This window comes from Neltuma alba, unplaced genomic scaffold (assembly GCF_004799145.2).
Source record: "Neltuma alba isolate B1F8T4 unplaced genomic scaffold, ASM479914v2 tig00005056_pilon, whole genome shotgun sequence".
Taxonomy (NCBI): Eukaryota; Viridiplantae; Streptophyta; class Magnoliopsida; order Fabales; family Fabaceae; genus Neltuma; species Neltuma alba.
In genome coordinates, this window is record NW_021633963.1 from 17,397 (window position 1) to 45,352 (window position 27,956).

The window sequence follows — 27,956 nt, forward strand, 5'->3', positions numbered from 1 at the left end:
GGTTGATAGTGTGTGTATACCGGCTCCAGTTCTTAATATAAAAGTTAGCAAACAAATAGCAAACAAATTTAAATTCAATTCTAAATATAAAATTCATTTTGTTCTTCTTATTTATCCGAACTAACCCATTGATTACGTGTTATTGAAGGGTAGTTTCAATCCAAATAATTTAAGAGGATATTTTAGAAAAACTAACACATATTTTTAACAAATAATAAGCTAGAGTACTTTTCTTAATCTATCTAAATTAATTAAGTAAATTTTATATTAAAAATTGTATGTAGTATTAATTATCTGTTTCTTAAGTGTATATTATCACTCACCTCTTAATTTGTAAATGGTTGAAAGACACAAAAATATCCTCAACTCTACATCAATATAATTTAGGATCTCGATCGAAATAACCTAATCACTGTGAAGTCCTTAGGAATTCGTCTAAGATTAATTTTGTAACAAAATTACCTAAATGCTTTTAATTTGAACTGAAAAATATAAAACTGGAATGACAACAACCATTTAATAAGTAGCAACTTTAATTATCAATTATCAATTACCAAATGACAACAAAAATTAAAGTAATGACAACTAATTTCACAAAAATTACTTTAACCAGTAGCAATTTTAATTTTTCAAATGACGACAACAAAGGCAGTAACGATTATTTCACTAAAGGCAATCACGTCATTTAAAAAAAAACTTAATTCCAAAACAATTCTTAAAAATTCATAGAAATTAAACCATTTGAGGGATCATTTTGGGATTCTCATATTTCAGTGGTTGATATATCTTTCTCCCTTTTAAGATCCTAAATAAAGAAAGAGATGAGATGTTAATAATATGATCATAAAATTTGATTTTTTTAAAAAAATTAAAATGGATATGTTTAGCAGGGTTAGTAAGAATATCATTTGTCTGAGTTCACAAGTGAGTCCTGTTTTAAATTGTTGGGGAAAAAGTTTAAATATATTATCTTATTGCTATAGACACTTAAATTGTTGTAAAAATATAAAATATCTAATAACGTGAAAGAATAAGCTGAATGATATCAGCCTATCAGGTCTACATAATCAAATCTTCATCCAAAAGCCATTCTTAAATATCTTCCAATTCTCTATCATCAATACTGGCTATCTCTTTTGAAATAATTATCAGCCTGACATCACTAAATTTTTTAAATGAAAATTTAGTCTATCAGTTTGTAAAGAAATTAAACTATCATGTAACGTATTCATATTAAAATTAGATAAATCATGAGAAAAGAACAACACTATATTTTTAATTAAAAATCCATATTGGTTTAGCCTCTGAATAATACTATTTGCTATATGTATATATGATCAAGGTACTCAATAGTGAATCCTGCTGCTTCCAAACACCAACCTTTATCAGAGTGTTTTCAAAAACTTTGTTCAAATAATAATAATGTACAATCGTTTTTTAAGAAATCGAAAAATTAATTCAATAACAACTTAAAGAAACTATTCGAGTCCCATATTTTTGTCACATATATAGCTTGACATATACTCCTAATTACCATACAAAACACTCAAAAACTAGTTAGCTGTCCTTTAATTTACTGCTCAATTTGATGTTTGAATTCTCACTTAAAAAACGAATTATGTCTTCATCTTTTCTTTTTGAAAAGGACGTACAATTGCAAAACTACACTTGACTGTATTTTATTAGTTTAGTTCATTATTATATTAAGAAAAATTAAGTACATATACTTTAAAAAAAACAAATCTCTAGAACATCATTAATTAAATAAATATTTTGAATATTCACGGCTAGGAGAGCAGAGTAAGTCTTAATCAAAAGTATTAATCATTTTGACTCATCACTAAATAAGAGTATAGCTATAGTTCTAGCCATGATTTTAAACCACGTTACCAATCTTAAATTACTTTAAGCACAATAGGGACATTGAGTGCGATTGAAATGAAAATAATGTCACCTTATATATTTATTTTTTAAGTTTAGTGCCTAATAGGTCCCATTTGCCAAAGAACATAATATCATACAATGTAATGGACACCAGCTAAACAATATTATATATTTGATCAAATTAAGATTACCGAATCTAGTAAAGTAATCCGAGGAGATATTCTTTCCATAACTTGTCAATTTTTTCCAATGACTTGTCAACTTATTTCATGTTAGTGATCATAATAAATAACAATTGTATAACAAATTATAATAAATTACAAATAATATCGGCAATTAAAATTAGGCCAAATAAAAAAGAACTTGACACCCTTTAAGTAGAATCTCAAACTCCACCAATAGGCATTGATTACAATAGAAGAACCTTTGATCGCTCAAATACAAAATCTCAAGTTTAAGTTCGTGTGAGCATAATTTTTTTTTTTGTTGTTGGAAGAGCTATCCCCGATTAGGGTTAACATTGCTCAAATCTAGCCAGTCAAATAACCATGCATGTGAAAAATAAAATCTTGAACTCAAGGCACGAGGAACTTAACAATACTTAAGGATATTGTGTTTATTGGATATTGTTGCTACTGGCTGTATATATTGGTTAATTGCAAGATGGTTTAATATGAAAATAAATAACATATTAATAAAAATGGTACCTATGTTTGATATGTAGCGACATAAAAAAGTATTTTTCTACGTCGCTTTTTTATCAATGTTAAATATTTACAAAATTATGCCGCTAGGTTAACATGTCTCCCTTCAAACAACCAGTGTTAAAAGTGTTCTGTGACCAATGTTAAAAGGGTTTCCTATGGTGTTGATATGGGAAAAAAAATTATTTGATAAACCGCAAAAGTGATAATATTTAGAAGTACCAAACACCCAATTGTTAAGGAAAAAAATAAACATGCTTTTATGCATGAAATATAAGGGGGAAATTATCACTTCTGTAAATTATTATTTATAAATAATGTGATTTTATGTATATTTTACATTTGACAATGATGGATAAAGATATTTTGTTTTTTTAAAAAGGATATATTTTATAATTTCTATAGAAAATCAAGAAGATGAATATATAACATTGGGAACAATAGTGATCCTGACAATAATAACAAAATAATGACAGCTAGCACTAGCAAGATAAGAACTGATATATTGTTATAAATATTTTATTAATCAACAATGTCAATATTTATGACCTCCAAAATTGATATCCTTTTACATTATTATTTGAAAACATGCAACAACAACAAAAACAAGAAGAAGCATTTAGCCATTGAATTAGGTATATGTTAATTTATTATCTCTAAACGTTATTCGTTATTTTCATTAGCTTTCATATATTTCCACTGCATCAAACCAACACTCACGTCTATCCATCAATCATTTGGTATTCAATATTATTATACTCATCCAGACCTAAATATGGCCTACTTTATAGTATAATTTATATTATAAAGCAGATCATATATTTAGAACCGGAGGAGTATCATATTCAAGTATATTTGTAAACTTAAACCTAATTTAACATAGCTCTCTCAATATGATTTTTTTTAACAATCCATAAAGTTTGAATTGTTCTCAGCTGATTGAGCTTTTCACTTGAGCAAAACCATCATTAATTAGTTATCTCAATTATCTTAGTATTAAAATTTTATTATAATTAATCAAATGGCTGTTGGCAAAAAAAACTCTTTAATTAATTTTCTACTTTTAAAGTTTCTCTTTGATTTAAAGTTTAAACAAAGCAATGAGTACGTACCACCTAGACTAATCATTTGAGATTAAATAAGAGAGCATTAAATATCACAATATTCGAAAGCGAATTAATTAAGAAACTATACTTTTACGTGCAATATTAAAAATATTATCATATATATATATATATATATATATATATATAAAGCTCCCACGATGAGATATTATAAATATAAGTGAGATTTTCTTATAGTCAATTCGACTGATTTTGACATTACAACCGTAAGGTGTTAAAGATTTTATATTAGTCAATCTCATTACATAAAGATCATTTTATGTTTTTTTTTTGGGATTGTCGTGTGTGTGTGTGTGTGTGTGTGTGTGTGTGTGAATATCGACAATTAGTGAGACTAGTTTATATATGAGGATAAGGTTAAGGTACGTTAATTTAATTGAATTAATTTTCTAAATATATGCAATAAGATACCGATAATAATGCCATATATACAAATATATGATCGATGATAAGGCTGAAGTCACCTTATAGACCAAAGTTTATGGCTTATCCTTTTCGTTGTGTCACTGTAAAAAGTCGTAAAGTTATATTGAAGTGGATAGAGATGTTATTAAAAAATTTGTATTTTTTGGAAAAAGTTACTGATGAAGATTTAGTTTCAAGAACAATCAACTTTTTTTTTCAACCTAATGTTTCCATGCGTATGTTTTTTAGACTTTGTTGTGTGGAAATATTAGTCTTGCGTTTAGACTCCACCTTGTTTTGATTGTAGATTTTGATTTTTCTTTTTCTTTTTAAAAAAGTCTGCTATTTTCATATGTATATAGCTCTCACAACATATAAGATCTTAAATTCTCTCTTGTCTTAAACATAGAATTTACTTAATAAAAAGTTTAATTTTGGTTCTAAATATATTATCTTAATCCAGTTTATTTTTTAAATTTATAATTTTTAGATATTATCATCTGGCTAATCTAATTCAGGATTTATGACTTTCTCTCCCCGTAAAGATGTCTTCTTTAGAATTCAAATTTGAGAGCCAAAAGAATCTAACGGGATCTTACACCGCTACATCAACTCTTTGCTTGTTAAATTTACAATTTTTATCTTAATCATTCACATGGAAGTTTTATCAAAAGATAGTTCAAAGGCAAATAATAATAGAGAGTATTTAAGAAAAACTTACATATTTTAAACAAATAATAAACTTACTTAATTTCTTTAATTTTTGTAAATAGATTATTAAGCTCTTATGAGATGCAAGTAAATATTCAAATAATTTGAAGATCATTAACAAATTAGAATATCTATATAAGACAAATGCCTTTTTTTAAATTACTAATATTTAATTGTAAAACTATAAAACTTTAATATTATTTTATGTCCTTTCAATTTTCACATCATCTTTAGACGTTCTTTGATATTATATTGGGAAAATTACACTCAGGTCCCACAGAGCATAATTAATATAAAAAAGGTCCCTCAAAATCGCAAAATGATTCTGAAGTCCCCAGGGACCTGTGTGTAATTAATTCTAATTGTGAAATTACGTAGTTACCCCTGTTAATTTGAACCTATTTACAACCTCAACAGTAACTGTTAACAACCCGAGAAGAGGTGGTTATCAACCTCAACAACGCCCCTGGTATTTCACAGAGTGAGTTATCATGAGCACTGCCGAGGTTGTTAATCACGTCTTCTCGAGTTGTTAACAGCCACTGTTGAGATTGTAAACGAATTGCTGCAATAAAATTAGAACCTATTTACAACATCAACAGTGGCTGTTAACAACCCGAGAAGAGGTGGTTAACAACCTCAATAATGCCCCTGGCATTCCACAGAGTGAGTTGTCATGAGCACTGCCGAGGTTGTCAATCACGTCTTCTCGGGTTGTTAACAGCCATTGTTGAGATTGTAAACGAATTGTTGCAATAAAATTAACAGGAGTAAATAGGTAATTTCACAATTAGAATTAATTACACACAGGTCCCTGAGGACTTCAGAATCATTTTGTGATTTCATGGGACCTTTTTGATATTAATTGTGCTCTGTGGGATCTGAGTGTAATTTTCCCTATTATATTCGTTCATCATCGTCATTATTGAATATTAAAATAATAATAATGGAAAAGTGGAGCACTAGCACTAAAGTAATAATTTAATATTTTTCGTTTTCAAATGGAGCCTGCCCGCACTTGCTAGACATCATCACGTTTGTTTGAGATATTAAGGCAACTTAATTAATTAATTAATTAAACGAAATGAGTGGATGAACATGATGAACATTTGATAAATCTTTTATCCTTATAAATTTATTTATATGCCATATGACACAAGAGAGATAAAAAGCAAAAGATGAATTAAGAAAATAACAAATAGAGTTCACGCTCATATATTCGCTTTTTTTTTTTTCCTTCAATGCATAGATGTATGATTATAACAACTTTAATTTAATTTGATAATTAAGATAGTGAAATCGTCGTGCTTGCATAATAATCTCAATTAAGCCTTGAGATATGTATATCCCATGTGAACTATATATTTATTCATCTCCAAATAATTAGTTACGTTCAAAGTTTGATAATTCATACATATATGGATTTATAAATATTATTCTATTCATTAATAATATTTAATTTGAATTTTTTTGCCAATTATTGGGAGGCAAATTAAAGTGAAAAAAGATTGAAGCAACGTGCATGAAACCTTCTATATAAAATCCTTTACGTTTGATTAAAGGCATTGTTCATAGAGAATGCTTTTTAGTTGAGTTTATCAGTTAAACATAATCTTTAGGATTAAGATGAACATTATATTAAGAATTTAATCTCGTGGATATCTTCTACTTAACAATAACAAATTAATTATTCTTAAAACTCATAAAATGATGGAAAGTTCAGATATAGTTCTCATCTTTAGAAATTCGTACCGATCTTCAACAAATCTTTGACGAATATAGTATAACTATATATAGACACATTTTTCCTGTGTAGTGTATGAAATATGACTATATGAGAAATAAATGAAATAAATTATATTAATCATAAGATAATGTTTTTTTTCTAAAGAAAATATAAATCACATTATTCAAATTTATCATTCCATTATGCTTTTTTTTGCTAATTCTCATAAGACCTAAAAATAAGTATAAATCTTAGGAAGTATACTTATTGGAAGAGCTTTAATCTTAATGTTTCTGACCCAAAAGAAATTAATCTCAAATGTAAAGTGATGTGGGCATATTATGAATTGCATCAAAAAATTTAAAAATTTAGTCAATTAAAATTGGACAAAAAAAATATAGTACACCAAATTATTACCTCCGGTTCTTAATGTAAGACCTTATTTGATTTTTATTTTGGTTCTAAATATAAGAACCCAATCCACTTTGTCTCTCATATTTATGTATTTTTCCTAAGGTAGTCTTTCTAGCAATAGTAATTCTAACCAATACACTTGATTGGCAAGGATATTTTAAAAAATACAATACCTATTTATTATAAATAACTAACTTAACTTATTTTTTTAATCTCCTTAAATTAGTCAACTAGCTCTTATAATTAGGACCGGAGGTATTATATGGCAAAAGACTACATGCATTGTACTACTACTTGTTTTAATTATTTGTTAATACGTTTTGTTAAAAAAGAATCACTTCCCTCATTTCTACTTTCTTTGATGATTATCACTTTTTTCTTTAATATCGTATATTTAATTTTTTTTAGTAATTATATTTTGCCACACAAACGCATGTTCAGTATATATTATTATTATTGCTGGCGATCGTGCTTGAGAATTGATTAATTAATAATTTTTAAGATGAACAACGAGATTTATATGAATTAAAATATAATAATATATAATATATTTATTATTTATTATTTTAGAGGTACGTATACCAATTCGCAAATAAGCTATGGTGTGAGTCTATGCCGTTTGGGAGTAGCCAAACTGTGTTATTCCTTGTCAATTTTTGCTTCCCACCAGTCCACTTAATTATATTTATTAATAATAAAATAATAGTATTTAATCAACTAAATTAATTAAATAAGCACGAGTGCCTCGCTTCCCATAATTTAAAAATTGTTTTTTTCATCACTAATTAAATTAACTAAATAAGCTCGAGATGCTCGCTTTTTCAGAATTTGTTTATTTGCTGATTCCAGACACAAGCTTAGTTAAACAATAAAAATCAAATCAAATGCCAATACACATTAAGTAATAATTAATTTAATCATTTTAATTAAATAATTTTTTGCCAAAAATTTTAATTAAATAATTGTGTTGTATTAATAGATCCTCTTAAAATTTTCTTGTGGACATATTTATTTGATATTGGCTTAAAGATAATTTTTATTCTAGAATATTTGCCAAAAAAAATTGCAGGTATCTTAAAGGTTTTTTAGATTCAATGTCATCCGAAAAAATTCAAAAATGAGGAATATCACCCTAGCTGACAAAAAATTAATGTTGATCATTTATATGGTTTTTTTTGTATGTAAACTCAGAATACTTTTAAGTCATTTTAAATTTAAAACTAATTTCTGTTAGGTCAGAAGTGTTTTTCTTATTAGAATGCAACCGCTTATTATATTAACTACCATACTCCTCCGGTCCTTATTATAAGACCCAATTTGACTTTTTATTTGGTCCTAATTATAAGACCCCAATCCATTTTATCTCTTATATTTATGCATTTTTTCCAAGATAATCCTTCTAATAATGATAGTTTTAGCCAATATACTTAATTAGCAAGGATATTTTAGGAATGACAACACTTATTTATTATAAATAACCAACTTAACTTACTTCCTTAATCTCCTCAAATAAGTCAATTGGGTCTTATAATTAGGACCGGAGAAGTATTATTGATAACATGAGATTCGCTTTATGGTGCCATTTAGGACCCGATATGGTATGTGAAATATTTTTTATTCAGATGACACTGCAACCTTTACTGTCATTTAATACATGAAATGTTTTAGCGAAAAAAAAGTGGTGGTTAAATGCTCGCTTTATGCGAGTACTAACAATCGTATGTCTCTCGTTGGCAAAAAAAAAAAAAAAAACAATCGTATGTCTCTCAGGGGAATTTACAAGGATATTTCTTTCGTCCATTTTCTCAGTTACCTCCACACATTCACTTTTATTTTTTTTATTTATTATAAAGACATATTTAAAAATAAAAATATATGTTTAATATATTTATTATTTTTAATTAATTTTAACTGATTATTTATTATCTGTAAATTAATTATTTAAAACTTATAATGAGGGTCAAAGAGAGCATTATTTATTAGAATTATTATACTACCTCCGGTCCTTAATATAAAACTTTATTTGACTTTTATTTTGTCCTAAATATAAGATCCCAATCCACTTTTTTTCTCATATTTATGTATTTTTTCCAATATAGCCCTTCTAATATAATAGTTATAGTCAATACACTTGATTAGTAAGGATATTTTAGGAAAGACAACACCTATTTATTATAAATAACTAACTTAACTTTTTTTTGTAATCTCTTCAAATTAATCAACTAGTTCTTATAAATAGGAGTAGAGGTAGTATTATATTAGGACACACTCTCATCGCTCCTTGATATAAGTCATTTTAATTAATTCATCAATATAAAAAGATAAAATTAATTTATTAAATGTGTTTCGAATTAATTTTTTTTAAAATTTTATTCATATTAAATGAAATTGCGAAAGAGAAGAAAAATATAATGAGTTATATTTAAGCATTGATTGTAAAAATAAAATTAATAAATAAGTATTAATTATTTTTTAAGTAATGTGAATAGGAAAGAGTGTGTTATTCTTGCCGAGAGCAGGAAAAAAAAGAAGGAAATCGATAATTATTTGTCATCTCTGACAAAAATAATTGACTAGAATAAGTTAAAAAGAATCTAAGCTGTCATTTTCAGAGTGGGGCGTTTTTTGTCGGGTACAAACGAATAATTAAGAAGCGGTTGCGAAGAGCCAAATGAATTGTGAGGGCGTTGTGGGCGTGAACGGCAAAACCCATGCCACGCGTCGCCTTTAAACGACAAGAACGTCCCATCAAAACGCATCAAACGAGACACCTACGCTCTCGCCATGCCTCTTCGCGCTTCCTCCACCACGTCCCCACAATCATTTCGCCGTCACCAATTTCCTCATCATCCCCAGTTCCCCACCCAACACGGTCCCACAGGCAAAGTTCCAATTCTTACAATATTTGATGACAAATTTTCCTAAAATAGAAAGTTGCGATTTGTTTCAATGTGTGAAGCCCAACTGAAGATGATCAATTAACTAAGCCGAGAATTACTCCATTGGTCCTATTTATAAAAGATATTCAGCATGTTTTATATAAATACAAAAAATTAAATTTTATTAACTCTTATTTAAAATTTAACAACTTTTTAACTGTATCCCTGTTTAATACTACCTCCTGTGTTTCATATAAGATCTCGTTTGATATTTATTTTAGTTCTAAATATAAGACATCAATCTACTTTGTCTTTTAATATTTATTCATTTTTTTAATATAGTCCTTCTAATAATGGTAGTTCTAGCTGATAAATTTAATTAGCAAGGATATTGAGAAAAGACAACACATATTTATTACAAATAATTAACTTAACTTATTTTCTTAATCTACTTAAATTAGTCAATTAGCTCTTATATTTAAGACCAGAAGTAGTATACATTATACCTCATATAAACAAAGTCAATACAATAATAAAGGAGAGGTATTGTATATCTATACAAAAAAATTCTCTCAATACCTTATAAATAGGACTAAAAAATATTTTTACTTTCTGTTTATAAATAGGGCCAGAAGAGTAATTGACTCATAATCAACTCGGCATGACCCGTTGCATTGAATGGATTAATTAGGTTGGATTTCTTAAATTTTCTTTAATCCATCATGTTTAAAATGATATCGTCTTGAGTTTAAAAAAAAAGTCCTCACAGTTGTGTTTGGGTGTATTTTGTCGAATTATATATGATTTATACGTGAATTTTCGATTTACTTATGAATTAATCCTTTCTTATTTAAATATAACTTTTTTCATTGATGGATATGAACATTTTAATATTTTAATTAAATTACACTATTTTAATAAGAATCAACTTGATTTTAGGACTGATCCCATTTTCAACATTTTAGATTTTTTTTTTGGGAAAATCACTAACAGGTCCCACAGAAGGCAATTTATTACTCTGAGGTCCCACGAAATGTCAAAATCACTGACAGGTCCCAAGGGACCTCAGAGTAATATTTTCGTTTTGTAAAATGACATTACTGCCCCTCATATTCCAGATTCACATTTGCTCTGTCATTACGATTTACAACCTCAGCAGCACTATTAACAACCTAATGAGAGGGCGTTAACAACCCTAGCAGTATCCGTTAACAACTTACTTTATAGAATTATATAACCTCTACATAAGAGTAAATTATAACCAAATAATATAATACAACAACTTTAACACTAAAATAGGAAGCTTTTTGATATCATTAAGAATTTTAACTAGATCCAATAGGATTATAGTAATATTTTAATACGAATATCCATTTACAACCTCAACAGTAACTATCAACAACCGAATGAGAAGGCATTAACAACCTAAACAGTATCAGTTAACAACTTACTTTATAGAATATATAACCTTCGCATAAGTGTAAATTATAACCAAATAGTATAATACAACAACTTTAATACTAAAATGGGAAGCTTTTTGATATCATTAAGAATTTTAACTAAACCCAATAGGATTATAGTAACATTTTAATGCGAAGATCCATTTACAAACTCAATGGTGAGTATTAATAACCCAAAGAGAGCTGTTGACAATTTAGGCAGTATCTATTAACAATTGACTTTATAGGATAATATAACCTCTAACAACTATATAAGATTAACTTTAACACTATTTAGTTATAGTTTAGTTAGTTATAGTTAGAAGTTATATTATCCAATAAAGTTAGTTGTTAACAGACACTGCTAAGGTTGTTAACAATTCTCCTTAGGTTATTAATACTTACTGTTGAGGTTGTAAATGGATTTTCGCATTAAAATGTTGCTATAATCCTATTGGGTTTGGTTAAAATTCTTAATAATATCAAAAAGCTTCCCATTTTAGTGTTAAAGTTGTTGTATTATACTATTTGGTTATAATTTACTCTTACGTGGAGGTTATATAATTCTATAAAATAAGTTGTTAACGGCTACTGCTTAGGTTGTTAATGCCCTATCATTCGGTTATTAATAATCGCTGTTGAGATTGTAAATGGATATTCGCATTAAAATATTACTATAATCCTATTGGATTTAGTTAAAATTCTTAATGATATCAAAAAGCTTCCCATTTTAGTGTTAAAGTTGTTGTATTATACTATTTGGTTATAATTTACTCTTATGCAGAGGTTATATAATTCTATAAAGTAAGTTGTTAACGGCTATTGCTTAGGTTGTTAATGCCCTCTCATTCAGTTGTTAATAATCGCTGTTGAGATTGTAAATAGATATTCGCATTAAAATATTACTATAATCCTATTGGATCTAGTTAAAATTCTTAATGATATCAAAAAGCTTCCCATTTTAGTGTTAAAGTTGTTGTATTATATTATTTGGTTATAATTTACTCTTATGTAGAGGTTATATAATTCTATAAAGTAAGTTGTTAACGGATACTGCTAGGGTTGTTAATGCCCTCTCATTAGGTTGTTAATAGTCGCTGCTGAAGTTGTAAATCGTAATGACAGAGCAAATGTGAATCTGGAATATGAGGGGCAGTAATGTCATTTTACAAAACGAAAATATTACTCTGAGGTCCCTTGGGACCTATTAGTGATTTTGACATTTCGTGGGACCTCAGAGTAATAAATTGCCTTCTGTGGGACCTGTTAGTGATTTTCCCTTTTTTTTTTTCCTTTGTATGAGTTGTGAGTATCCTCCATCAATAGTATAAAAAAAATATATTTTTAACTATTGTGAATATAAAAAAATAGATTCTTTCTCTCAAATTTGTTTTATATATAAGAATGGGGAATTGGAACAAACTCCATCAATTCGCGTAAGGGATAAAGTTCTCTAGCTCTTATGATGGTAGAATGTTGTGATCCTCAATATCATTATTTTTTTCCCCTTGTAATGCAAGTATTTTCAATCAAATTGTCACAAACGACTAAGATCTCTCCAGTGATCTATTTTTCCTTCACATATGATATAAACACATATATTGGTCCTTAATATAAGACTTAGTTAGAGATTTAATTTGAACTTTAATATAAGACTCCAATCACCTTTGTCTCTAATATTTATCTATTTTTCTCTTAAGTAATCTCTATGATGATTACATATGTTAAGAATATTAAGAAATAGTCCTAATACACATTATTTAGAAGGTCATTCTACTAAGAACAATATTTATTTATTACAAATAATTAATTTAACTAATTTTTTAATATTCATAAATTAATTATCTAGTTTTTATATCAAAAAATATTAAAAGTATCTAAGATACGATCAAACTTGTAACCTTGCTACTTATAAGAGTTTGAAAGCCCTAATTAATCATCCAATTCTACATAGATGGGTTGGAATTGCCCTTAAGCTATTCAAAATCTGCTTACTGGCCTGCTTTTCCTTGCATTGATGTTTACCTCCGCAGTCAAGCCAATTAATTGCCATCCAAAACACTCACTGGCATTGTTCATTGCTTGCACGATGATTTCCCTATACAAAGGGTTATCTACTGATTTAGACCTTCACCATCTACTTGAAATTTGAGAGCGAAAAATATGTATAAAAATAATAAAAACAATATTTTAAATATTTTATAATACTACTTCTCCCTTTGCTTCTGAATCTCTAGCACTTTGGAATTTTTTTCAAATTAATTATCACTTTGAAGTTTTAGTGGATGTTACTTGTATTGTATAATTTTGTCCTCCAATAATGGTAATAATCATAAATCGTCTAGTCATCGTAAAATAGACTCCCTTTTTTCATTAAGTATATAATCAAAAAAAAAAAATTAAGCGACTCTCATATTCAATATTATGGGTTATAATCAAGTTTGGTTGACATAATTGTAAACAAACTCTCTAAAAATATTTTTTACATTTATAGGAATTTAAATCCCATAGTTTTTTAATTATGATTTACAGAACATAATGTATTTAATAAAAATTTAATCTCAATTTATGTGAAAATATTTATAAGCACTTAAAATAAATAGATACAAACAAACTCTAAAAAAGAACACATCATATTTTATTTAATTTAATTAAACACATGTACACCCACAAATATAACATCAGATGTAAACCTGAGATTTTATTCAAATATGATAAACGGGATCTCATATGAGTATAACAGACAGTATTGTCACTGGAGCATGTTGGTGTTGACTTTTTTTTTCTTCACTCAAAATATTTTCAAATTATTTTAAACTTAAAACTAATTTTTGTCGTATTGGAAATATTAAAATTAAAATCGTTTCAATAAGTATGCTTTCTGATATTTGAATTTATATTTTCTTCTTATAAAATAAAATTACTTATCATCTTAACTGATAATTTGCTTGGTTAGTGTGTGTATATATATATTTTTTTTAATTAAAGACTGAGTTCCCTACAAAAGCACTAGTGCGAAGAAGCCCTAATCTCTCGGTTAGAATATTCTACTTGGGATCCGATTGTGATTTTATTAATAAACTTTTTTTAAAAAAAAAAATGTTTTGGGAAGAGAGAGAAACCTCGGAGGACACGGTTCATTAAGAGGTTCACGCCTTCCCGCCTGCCATGGCCACACCTGCACCACCAACCCTCCCCACTTACCCATCCCACCGAGTGACAGCTGGCGCAGCCACACACGCTTCTTTGATTCTAGTGGCTTCCCTCTTCCACGTAATCCCCCCTCTTTTTGTCTTTTTCTTCACTTTTATTTTTCTCTTCTGAAAATACCAAATTTCTACCTGCTCTCCCTCATTTACCAGAATACCCTCAACCTTTTTCTGAAAAGACTTGCCAACGCCGGCGTCCTCCCTTCTGACTCCCTGAGTTTGACCTCTCAACTCTATGAATCAATGATATGTTCATGTCGTTCACCTAAATTCACAACACTAAGAATTTCTTATTATTCCCACCCATCAGTCGCTGAAAATATTTAATTTTAAAATGACACAAAAAAAAAACATAAAAACAAAAGTAAACTAAATGCACAGGATTTTATACAAGAAATGAGTGCATAATATATTTAAAGGGTGTTTGGATGGAAATCAAACCATGCTTTTAAAAGTGATTTTACAGTCTGCGAGTTAAATATATGAAAAAATTTATCTCGATTTGTGAAAAAGTGCTTCTCAGAGTATCCAAACAACTCATAAATCTCTGTAAACACAGATAAGATATTACAAAATGAAGCTTTCAAGAAAAAAGAAAAATTTTAAAGGGAATATATAGCTACTCTTCATCATCATATTATATATAGGCTGAAGATCATTTTCTTGATCTCCATGTTCCAAATTCTACTGAAACCATGGCGGCTCATTGTTTGAACAGAGTTATATTAATTAATTAATTAATAATAACTGGCTCTGAACAATGCATGATTGGGTATATTCTGACTCCAGATTGTCACACGCTTGTGGAAAGGTCCGTCGAAGTTGGAGGTCAGTCACAGAAATTTTATAACTAAAAATCACATGAAATTTTTTTATTAGTTTAAATATTTTAAGCATATAATAATTAGTATTAAATTATAAAATTTGGTGATTGAAGCAACTTCGCCGAAAATAACAAAAGGCAAAATCAAAGCGAAACCAACGGTGAGAAATAGCTAGGTACATAGTGTCATGAGGAAGGCGTCATGGGATATTATTGTTTATGTTTGGTTTTGTCGCCACTTATATTAAAGCATATCATTTCATATGATGATTATTATTTTTTGAAAAAACAACATAATCATGAGCACAGAAGAGTGTTCTCCGCTGGAAATGGAGGCCAAAACTTTTTCCCCCCCTCAGAATATAAAGGATAAATATAATTCTCATTTAGTCTTAAATATGAGACTAATTTTATAGTGTAATTTATATTATCTCCGGTCTTAATTATAAGAACTAGTTGACTAATTTGAGAAAATTAAGGAAGTAAGTTGAGTTAGTCATTTGTCCTAAATAAGTACTACCTCCGGTCCTTAATATAAGACCCTATTTGACTTTTATTTTAGCCCTAAATATAAGACCCCAATCTATTTTATCTCTCATATTTATACATTTTTTTTCAAAATAGCCCTTCTAACAATGATAGTTCTAGTCAATACATTTGATTAGCAAAAATATTTTAGGAAAGACAACACCTATTTATGACAAATAACTAACTCAACTTACTTCCTTAATCTCCTCAAATTAGTCAACTGGCTTTTATAATTAGGACCGGAGGTAGTATTGTTTTTCTAAAATATCCTTATTAATTAAGTATATTGACTAGAATTATCATTGTTATAAGGGTTACTTTGGAATAAAATGTATAAATATGAGAGACAAAATAGATTGTGGTCTTGTATTTAGGATCAAAATAAAAATCAAATAGAATTTTATATTAAGAACCGGAGGTAGTATTACAAAATAGGTCTTATTTTTAAAATCAGAGAAATAATTTTTTCATGATATTGAAACCCAACAATCGGATGATCAAAATAGTAAATAAATGAATTGGTTTTTTTTTTGTCGATCTGATAAAGAATTTCTGATGTGTCAATGGGATTGAATTTGATTTTTTCCCCTTATTAAAGTGGAAACGATGTCGTTTCGGGTTTTTTTTTTCAAATAAAAGATTTTGATAACTTTATTTTATTGATCATGTGTGACCGACATATGAATACATAGATCAATATTTTTTCATTTAAATGTTACTCTTTCCCATTGTTATGCATGAATACTTGCATATATTTTAATTAAAATAAATTATTTTAATTACAATTGGGCCAATGATTATTCAACCATGTCTATTAGACTATATATTGACCATTGAATTATTGTCCCAATTATTTCAATAACCAGCCTGGTTCTTAGTAATGTGAGTATTTTCGGAGATTTAGAGGTGAAAAGGTATATTTTCCTATATAAATTTCTTTTGTACACAAATAACTAAAATTTCAACCCTCACCAATTTGTTTAAGCAACAGGTGGGATCATTACAGTATTTAATTAATAAAAAAATTAATTAACTATATATTATTCTAAGTATACATTAGTGCCTTTGTCTTTCGGGTTTGTGTCCACTTTTGCTCCTTTTAATTTATTTGTTTCTTTGTTTACCTGGTGAATCTTTTTAAATGGCCAACTTGCATAGGAAAGGCCACCTGATACGCTTAATTTTTAAAAATATCTTCAATATTTAACTCTTCTTATCACTCTCTCTTTAATACTACTTGGGCCTTCTTTTATGTCACTTTTCTCTTTTTAGCTGTACTTGCCCTCTTTTTTCTTGATATTAATTACCGCTCTTTAATATAGGATCTAATTATTAAGTTAATTTTGATCCTAAATATAAGGTTTATTTTTTATATTTATCAATTATTCATAAATTATTCTTAGAGATACTCTCTCAGCTATAATCAAGTAGAAGGGTGAGAAAAGATATTAAGAAAGATGATTATGGTGTTTTAGTAAAAACATGTCATATTTTTTATAATTAACTAACTTATCTAATAACTTTTTTAATCTAATCAAATTAGTTAAATATGTTTTATATTAAGGATCGGATGAATATTATTTAATAGGGTCATATGTTCATCACCAAGACACCAACATACTAATAATCAATTTAATATATATTTTTATAGGGTCAATTTTTAAAAAAATTTTCACATTATTTTCGCTAGGCTAAAACTTGTCCAATTTTTTTAAAAAAATCGTTCTGATTCTGAATCTAATTTCAAGTTTTAGCTCAATAGAAGCTTAATCTCAATTCAACTCAATTTAATCATGAAAATGGTTTTCTGAAACCAAACCGCTAACAAATCTGATCAAAGTTGAAATTGATCGGACCATCCAATTTGATCCGCTTGTTTGATCAATGGCTTGAACCATGCCTCTAATACGTCCTTATGCATTTGTTTCCTCTCCAAGTGTGAATTAACGTCCAATTAGTTTTGGTTAACCGTAAAGAAAGGAAAAATTAAGTGGTTACAACTTACAACTTATTAACATATGTGAAAAAAACGGAAGATTCCAAAATTTAGATTCTACATATTTTGGACACTTAACCTAACTAAAGTCAGGTGATTCATCTGCTGTAACATTCCCATATATTAGTTTGTTATAAAAAAAAAAAACAAAGAAAAATTGAAACCATATTTTTAAAAAAAAACTAATACCAATGTATGAATTAACGAATTATACATATAGATTGTATGTCTTTAAAAAAAGGTAGAGGATAGTTTCACCAATAATTTGTGCAGCTATCTATCTCAACGTTATCTTTTTTTTTTTTTCAACTTTATGAAGTTAATGACTTTATAATTTAATGCCATATAAAATTTTCTCATAAGTTAAAATCATGGGTTCAATCCTGTTTCGAATCTCATACGGTTATTGTCTATTTTTTAAATTAAAAAAAAGACTTTGTAACAACTTAAATTTTAATATAACACATATTTACTTTGTTTAATTTCTATTCAGATAAGCTTATTTTTCTAAGTTTTAAAATTCAAAATATTTTTATTTCAGATCTTACTTTTCAATAGTAAAATTTACTAAAAATAGAAACAATTCAAATGCTGAAATTTAAGGAAAATCTATAAAGTGCGGTTTTGACTAGAATACCGTGAAACGGCTTGATATTTTGGAAGGACAAGCCGACTCGTGCCAGCTAAAAAAGTGACATGCTAGTAAATGATTCGCCCACTTCGTAAAAAGTTAAAAGTTAAAAGCAAAAAGCTTAGAACAAAATTAATTAATTTTAAAAGATTTCAAATATAGAGCATACTCATGCGCGAGGAGTATTTTTCTCATAGAAGAATTAATTATATGATCGTTTTTAAATTTCTATCTAATTAGACTCATATCACTATTTTCTAAATATATATCAAATCTAATCTAAATATTCCTTAAGATAAGCCATTAAATTTATGGTATGTCTCATAATTTACAAGTTATAAATATTAGGACTCATTATTTCAGTGAAACGGCACATATTAATAATTTTTTAAAGAAAATATGTTTTTATTTATTTTTATAGTTTTTTAAGATAAAAAATTAATATTAGTAACAATTTTTAGAAAAAGGTCTATTTTAATAGTGAAACTAATTCAAGTAGCAAGGGTAGGGGTGGAGTATAGGCATAAATGTAAGTTGAAATTTCTTGATATAAAAAATGTAATTTTAACTTAATTTTATAAATTTTTACAATTTGGGGAAAAAACAAAACTATGTAATTTTAATATTAATATCATATTATGATTTTTTAAATTGTATACCTAAGAAAAGGAACAATTCCGGAACCCAGCGATGAATTCATCATGAGCTGGGAGAGGGGAGAGGACTTGCACCGCCATAAGCAAAAAAGGACAAGGGCAATTTGGGGATATCGAAAGGCAGAACAAAATTCAAGTGGAAGCCAAGCCACCGGGTCCCCGTGGCACAGGAAAATCGCTATATAAACCAGACGCTCCACTCGCACATCCTCTGTCCCGTGACACTCTGTGGGTTGCTCCTTCTTTTTCGCCTTCTTTTCCCTCGTCAACCCACTCAGCCATGGAACCAGGCGCTCCTCCGCCGCCTATGCCGCCGCCACTCCCGTCACCTCCGGCATCACCCTCTCCCTCATCCTCTGCCGTCACCATCCTCGGAAAGTACCAGTTGATCCGTCTCCTAGGTCGCGGCAGCTTCGCCAAGGTTTACCAGGCTCGATCCTTAATCGACGGCTCCATCGTCGCCGTGAAAATCATTGACAAGTCGAAAACTAATGCCTCCATGGAGCCTCGGATTGTTCGTGAGGTCGATGCAATGCGACGGCTTCACGACCACCCTCATATTCTTAAAATCCAAGAGGTTTTGGCTACGAAGACGAAGATCTACCTGATTGTGGAGTTCGCTGCCGGCGGGGAGTTATTCTCCAAGATCTCGCGTAAAGGCCGGATGACGGAGGCGGTGGCTCGGCGGTACTTCCAGCAATTGGTTTCCGCCCTCTGTTTCTGCCACAAAAACGGCGTCGCACACCGTGATCTGAAGCCTCAGAATCTTCTCTTGGACCACGAAGGGAATCTGAAGGTCTCCGATTTCGGACTCTCCGCCTTACCTGAACAGCTTAAAAACGGGTTGCTCCACACGGCTTGTGGCACGCCGGCTTATACCGCGCCGGAGATCCTCCGCCGGCGCGAATACGAAGGCTCGAAAGCCGACGCGTGGTCGTGCGGGCTTATACTCTACGTACTGCTCGCCGGCTACCTCCCGTTCTCCGACGCCAACATCCCTGAGATGTGCAAGAAGATCAGCCGGCGAGATTACCAGTTCCCGGAGTGGATATCCAAGCCGGCGCGTTTCGTGATTAACCGACTACTCGACCCGAACCCGAAGAATCGGATGAGTCTAGAATCTCTCTATCAAAACTCTTGGTTCAAGAAATCGCTCAAGCCCCAACCCGACGAGAGCTTATTCGAGTCGGGTCCCACCGCGAAATCGTATCAAAAGCTCGAGAGGATGGGTTCGGGCGTGAACGCCTTCGACATAATCTCCATGTCATCAGGTCTGGACCTGACGGGGTTGTTCGAAACGACGTCGGACAACAGGAGAGAAAAGAGATTCACATCGAAAGCTTCAATGAAAGCAGTGGAAGAGAAAGTGAAGGAAGTAGGAGGAATTTTAGGGTTCAAAGTCGAGATAAGTAAGAACGGAGCTATTGGCTTAGGGAAAGGAAAGGTGGTTCTTGTTGTGGAGGTGTTTGAAGTAGTTCCTGAGCTGTTGATGGTGACAGTGAAAGTGATGAATGGTGGGTTTGAGTTTGATGAGGTCCACTGGGGAGACTGGAAATCTGGGCTTCAGGATGTTGTCCTTTCATGGCACAATGAATCGCTGTGAATATTACATATATATATGCTACTTAGCTAGATAATTAAGCTTCAACTTGTCAGTCTGATGAAGGAAGGAAGCTAGGATCTGATGCGAGCCTGTGAATTTTCTTCTCAAATGAAGGATCTTCTGCAACAACAAAGGCTTACAAGAAGATGAAGGAAGAAGGGAAAAAAATCCAGATGAAGAAGAAATTGGAATTGCAGGCTGATGGCGATGAAGAAGAAGGTTGTTTCGAGATAGAGACGTATTTTTCATTTGATATTTTTTTAGGTATTATATAATCTTTTTCCGTAGAAACAAATAACTAATCTTAAAAAAAGTATAAAAATAGGAGTATTAATTGTGCCGGGGTTTTATGTTCAGATCTTTTGGTTTTGAATGATTTTATTGTTTGTGTTTGTACATGAGAATGACAGTGCAGAAATTTCAGTGCTTCTTCCATATTAGTGCTTGATTTTATGATCTTCGTTAGATTCTTTCCTCTGTTACCTACGTCACCCTTCAATCATTCACGCGGTAGAGGAAGAGAAATGGAAATAGACCCTGAATTCTGTTTCCATTCATCAATTATCAAATGAAATTAAAGTGGTGACAGAGTTCAGCGAAATATACCAAGAGTATCTGTTTGCATTGACTTTCTAGTGGTAAAATAACAAGATTATAATACTATTTTTAATCCTAATTATAAATTCTTATTTATATTCCAACTGATGTTTTATAATTACGACTGAAGGTAGTATCACGTTTCAACTGTAACATATTCAATAATACAGCAGCAAAGGTTGGGGTCCACTTGGCTCCACTGATTCTTTGAATTTTATTTAAAGTTCGCGTTGAGTGGAAGATATATTTAAACAAAAGAAAGTAAACTTCAAATGCCGAGTTCTTCTCCCATTATTTTCGAAAATAATTAGATGACATTAGAACCAGAGTGCATGAATGAATATATCCCCAAGTTCAAAACTCAAAAGGCATTTACAATAATACTTATTAGTATAATTTATTTATCAACAACGTCTTTGGGAAGTATTAGCTGTACGGTGTATATTTGTTTTTAATATTCATTAAATGTAATGATTAAGTTCTCTTGAGATATTGCCAACTGAGAGGTTAATGAATGTGGAGATTTTTTGTGCTTTTGGGCCAGAATTGGTCATAGGCCAATTGGCCAGCTCGTGAACGAATAATGGAGAAGTCCACCTGGAGGGTGGTAGTAAGCTTAATTGATGTCACTGTGTGGAGAGTCATTGTTTCGATGCTTACTTTGATTTGATGACTGAGTCGGCATGAGGTTGGGAACAGCCAAATTCCACTCTAATTCCTGTTAAACCACGTTTTCTTTTAACCATAATATGTGCATATACAATATTATCAAAACAAAACGGCTCAATAGAAGCATTCGCACTTGGGCCAAAAGTGTCAACCTCAAGGTAATTTAAGTGTACAAGTTGAGTTTATTATTGATTGGACTTTCTTGTTAAAAAAAAAAAAAGGATGTAAATTGATTTGGTATAGTATTGAGTCAAAGTCAAATTAGGCTTCGCCTCAATTGACGGCTCATGACGATCCAAGAGAGAACCAATGGAATCATAGGAGTACATTCTTGGGATATGCCCTCCCAATTATGTATTTAAGGTGTGCTCTTCTTATGGATTAATGATAAGAGATAATTCTTACTCTCTATGTGTGGTTAATATAACAACTATTTAATTAATTTGATTTAGTTAAAAAGATTAAATAAACTACTTAATACTAATAAATGTGACATGATTACCTTCAAATATTTCTGTGTACCATTATACTACTCCTGATGTTTAGTATTAGATCTTATTGATTAATTTAAAGAGATTAATAAAACTGAATAAATTCATTTTAAGGTATTTATGTTCATTGTTTTTCACTTTTTTTCTAAACTAATTTGCTTGATTTATAAATTAATATATAATCTAATGATATTCATAAGTATCTTAAAGAAATCATATAACAAATGCTATAATCAAGCAATTTATTTAGATTACTTAATCTCTCCAAATTAGTTAATTAGATAATATGTTAGAGATCAAAAGCCATATTATATATCCGTTTGTAAGTTAATTATTTTGGAAAAAAAGATGATAAATATAAAAGATAAAGGTACACCCAAAAAGGAAGATAAAGTGTATTAAGGTCCTACGTTTAGGATGAAGACTAACTCATTAACCAGTTTCTACATTTATGAACTTAGGATTATATAATTTGATTTTTTTTAAAAAAAAAAAGTTATAACGGATACATAAACCGATATTCCATCCAACTTATGGGTTAGCATAAGTTAAATGAGTAGAATCTGTTTGAGTTTACATGGAAAAAGTTTTTTTTTTTAGGTGAAGTTTTAAATCAACTCACTACTTGTGGATTTAATGAACTATCTCATAAGCTTCACATATTTTATAATTAGCTTGGATTTTTCACACGCTTGAAGGTGCTCAGGCTTAATATTTTTTATTATTGACAAATTTATACATGTATATATGATGGTAAATAGTAATGATTAATAAAGTTGGCAAAAAAAAAAAAAAGACTAATAACGTGAAAAGTAGCTTGTTCTTTAGATTTTCCAATTTACCTTGATCTCATTGAAAAACATATCGTAATCTTTCAATGTCTCTGCAAAACGATGGAATGAGAAAGTAGTTAATATGATGACCACGAAAATACGAAAAGCAAAGCACTGGAATAATAAAACACCTCTCGCTAAATAACAGCCTCAAGACAAAACGATTCCCTTAACATAACATCAATCAAAAATATTCTTTGGATTAACTTGTTTGTGAAAATGGAACTCATTATGAATATGTCAATAATCCAAATGGCCTAATGGCATCAAGCTTTGTTTTACTTATTGATGTTGTGAGTTTGTCATGTTAAAACTGTTCAACTGATCTCTTTGTACTTAAGAAAAAGATAACTCATTATCGGGTATGAATGGCCACGGTTTCAGTTTGGCTTACTTTTAATTTCAAAAAACATCTTTTCAGTTCTTTAATCTTACCCTCAGGTCAAAGGTTCTTTAATCTTACCCAATGTTTGGATATGGGACATTAGGAAGGAAAGGATACTATGAGAGAAAACCCTAAAAAAATTCTTCTTCTTCTGGCTCAAAATATAAAGATCAAATCTTTGGAGGGGATTTGTTTTCTTTTTAATATAAATATTACATCGGATTTGTTTGATTATTTAATAGATTTTTTTTTCATTTTAGCCCCTGATTAATTATATGTCTCTTTCATCTCTTCTGCTTTTTAATTCTCTCGTCTTTTTCCCCACTTGTTCTCTCTCCTATTTAGCCTTTTCATAAATAAGAGTGTTTTAGAAAAATAAGTTACATTATTTTACATATTTATTATCTTTAATCAATTTTAACTAAATTTTTTTAAATTATATGAATTAGTTATTTGACATTTATATTTTAAACTGAAAGGACTAAATTTTGTTTTTTTTTTATACTATTTTTGAAGTTTTTCTCCCTAGTATTTCCTTTTTTTCTATACTTTTTCCTCCATCCAAATATAGCTTTCATACTGTTGGCTTCAAATGATAATTTGTTTAACAATTATTTTTACTTCATGTTAGTGTTGGAAAATGTTTTGTTAGCATGTAAAATTTTAACATTAATTTTGTTAATTACGTATGTATAAAATTAAAGAGGCAAAATAGAACTTATGCAAAATTAAAAGACTAAAGTAAACTTTTACCCCTCTCTTAACTTAGAGGGGCAAATATCTATGATTAGAGGCGGGATCAAACTTGTAACTTTCTGCTCATACGAGAGCTTTTATTCTACTAGATCACAAAGTCATTAGCCCTTTTTTAATGTTCTAACAAATAATATTCTATAATATTTGTAGAAAAACAGGGTGTCTCTGACTATGGCTTATGCAGAGAGAATGTAGGGAAAATACAATAGAAGATTTGAGCTCTAAGTATCCTTTTTCTGATAATAAAATACCAATTACACATTAATTATTGTACAAGAGTTTCAAATCTTCAATCTCAATCACCACTTCGCTAGTTTATTATGAAATCGGTTGGCATTAAACTGGTGGTTTTAATAACACCGATAATGACAACACAACTATACGTTGTTGGTTTTGCCCATTATTTAAGTAATATGATAATCTCAGGCAAAAAAAAAAAAGTAATATGATAATCTAATTTTTTTCAAAAGTAATTGATTAATTTGTGGTAGATATTTTTTATTACGTTAGTTTCATTTTGAACGACACATCTATATGTGGTTGTGAGAGAGCGTATTAATTACCAATATATCTATGAAAATTAGAAGAAACAAAATATGGATGTTACAGCTCATATCGAACCTCAAATAGATATTTATTGGATTTATTCTGATTGGTATAAAAAAAAAATCCAGCAAATGAACATATTCCTCCGGTCCTAAATATAAAACTCTTTTTGTAGTGTAATTTACATTACAAAAAAGGTTTTATATTTAGATCATGAGAGTATATGGTAGTGATTGTTTTATCAAATTGTTATAATACTAGTAACATTATAAGGTGAATGTCGAGCTTAAAATAAACAAGAGCACAAAGCTAGATAGTCCTCCGCTCCCTAATATAAAACATAATTGATGAGTTAATGTTAGTCCTATATATAAGGCTTATTTTACATGTTTATCAAAATTTTTTGCCAAATTAAATATTCTCTCAATAATAATTAAGTAGAAGATAGAGGAAGGGAATTAAAAAAGATACTTAGGTTTGGTTTAGTAGGAAACATTAAAAATGAGAGATAAAGAATGTGATTATAGTTAAAAAAATCATTAAAATAGTATTTAGCATAAGAGATTTCTTGTTACATGGGACCAGTCTAGAGCCATCAAAACGGGCCGAGCCCATCGGGCCAGCCCTTTTAAGTGGAGGGCCGAACTTGTATTTTAGGTGGTTTAAAAGGAAATTGGGTTTAAAAGGACTAGCTCTATAGGGCTCAAAAATAAAAGGGCCAACCCTTTAGAGCCAAGGACTAGCCCTTTTAAGCCCACCTAATTTTTTATTATTATCAATATATTTATAAAGTTATAGATTAGTCTTTTATGAATAAGTTTAAATTAGAAAAATACTTAGAAGAATCAATACTCAAGCTAGATAATTAAAAAGAATTAGATGTCTTGGACTTGTGGAAGAACAATTAAAATCAATTTTCAATTCTTTCAAGAATGGTAGCTGATATTCTTGACATTTTAATCACCATAATAGCTAGTAAATCTTCATTTACCATCGGTTTACATATCTTAACAAAGTGTAAAACTTTTCTTATTTGAACAAATGTTCAGGCTCTTATTTGTACTTATAATTACTGTATAGTTTTATTTTAGATAAGGTAAATGAAAACAAAAACCTTAATATTTTTATCACTGAAGAAGAGCTCACTTGTAGTAAAGAACAATCAAATATTGCTGATCTTGATGATATCGATGAAGATGAAGATAAAGATAATAATTATGTTGATATTGTTAATCTTTAACTGCTAGGTTTTATCTTTTTGTTTTTCGTGTTTTGTTAGATTTTGATTTTTTTTTTTAATTTTGGATAATAGTTTATTGGCATTTAATTTTTTTCTCGATACACCACTAATTTATTTTACTTATATTTATAATTTGAATAAAAAATCTTAGAAGTTTTGTTGTTTTATTTTTTATTTTAAAATAATTAAAAATAATTTAAATTTAAAAAAAAAACATAAAAGGGCCAACCCTTTTAAGCCCTAAGCTCGCATGTCTAAGGGCCGGGCTTTAATAATTAGATAATTTTAAGGTATGTTGGCTTTAAAGGGCCGGCCCTTTTAGCCCTTTAGGACCCGGCTGGCCCTTATTGATAGCTCTAGACCAGTCAAACCTCTAGATGTGGGATTGGGGAATACCTCCTCTCCCCATGGTATTCCACAATCTCACATCTATGGGTTTGGGTAATCACATTTAATAAATAATCTCTCACGTTAAATACTTTTTTAATAGATTTTCTTAATTTCAATCCCAATCCCCATCTTTAATTTTCAATGTTTCGTATTAAACGGAGCCTTAGGGTGTTTTAGAAAAAAAAACTTATCATATTAACTAATTTAACTAACATTTTTAATTTACTCAAAATAATTAATTAGATCTTATATTAAGGATTAGAAGAATAATAAAAATGAGGGTGTTGAGATAAATCTTTTTTGACCAGCAGTTGAGATAAATCTATATCTATAATTATGTCCGGTATGAAAACAGAAAGGCTCGTGGACCTTTATATAAGCGCCGGTCTGTTCAAGAAGCAGAAGGGGTGGGAAATTGAATAGGGTGCAAAGATGAATCGTTTGAAATGATTGTGTTGGAGTCGCTGTGAGGATGATACCCTTTGAAAAACATAGAAAAATGCTTGAAAAAAAACACATAATTAGATTATTAAGTATGACCTTTTGGTTATTAACAATATCCCCTTTCACTCCTTAACTTATAACATAATTAACAAGTTGATATTGATCCTATATGTTAGATTTATTTATATGTTTATTAAATTTTCCTCAAATAAACCATATTAATATTTTCCCAACAATAATCAAGTAGAAGAAGGAATGAATTAAGAAAAATATTTGAAGTGTTTTTTAAAAAATATATCATATTAACTAATTTAACTAGCATATTTAATTTACTTAAATTAATTAATTAGGTGTTATGATGAGAGTTGAGAATAAAGAGAGTACTGGAAATTTCGTTTATTTTTTTGGTATGCATCAGGGTATCCATCGGAGCGAGCTCAATGACTAATCCCTCGGGTTAGTCGGGTACTGTCGGGCCCATGATGGGGGTGACCCTTTCAGGCACGCTTGTTCCATTCCCATCTCTCCAGGAATCGAACCCCAGAAGCAATGGTTAAGAGAACACGACTCCCTTACCAGTCGTGCCAGCTTGCGTTGGTGGAAATTTGGTTATTGATGAAAAAGAATGACTCTGACAGTGCCTGATCTCATCGCTTATTAGATGATAAGGCTATTCATGCTAGTATGGAAAAAAAAAATCACATTTGTACTTGTTATTTCTTATGATAGGAAAAATATCTGCATGTGAGGAGCAAAAGAAAGTGCATATGGCAGATTGTGGTAGAATAAGAAAGAGATCAAAGCAACTTAATAATGGAAACAAGAAAGAAAAAGTATCTTCAAGAGACTCAGCGTGCAAGTAGGGGAAAGTGA

The 27,956-nt window shown here is 29.7% G+C and overlaps 1 protein-coding gene and 1 long non-coding RNA gene across 2 annotated transcripts; both read left to right on the top strand.

The window, feature by feature from the left end:
* Positions 1-1,379: 1,379 nt before the first annotated feature.
* LOC114746553 (uncharacterized) lies at positions 1,380-21,180 on the top strand. Its single transcript, XR_003740291.1, has 3 exons — positions 1,380-1,390; positions 10,331-10,340; positions 20,800-21,180. It is a non-coding gene; the product is annotated as an uncharacterized LOC114746553 (long non-coding RNA).
* Positions 19,373-21,145, top strand: LOC114746552 (CBL-interacting serine/threonine-protein kinase 4-like). The gene has a single exon (XM_028934768.1). It carries the CDS (start codon positions 19,410-19,412, stop codon positions 20,730-20,732), a length of 1,323 nt encoding a protein of 440 aa, XP_028790601.1. The 5' UTR covers positions 19,373-19,409; the 3' UTR covers positions 20,733-21,145.
* Positions 21,181-27,956: the final 6,776 nt, after the last annotated feature.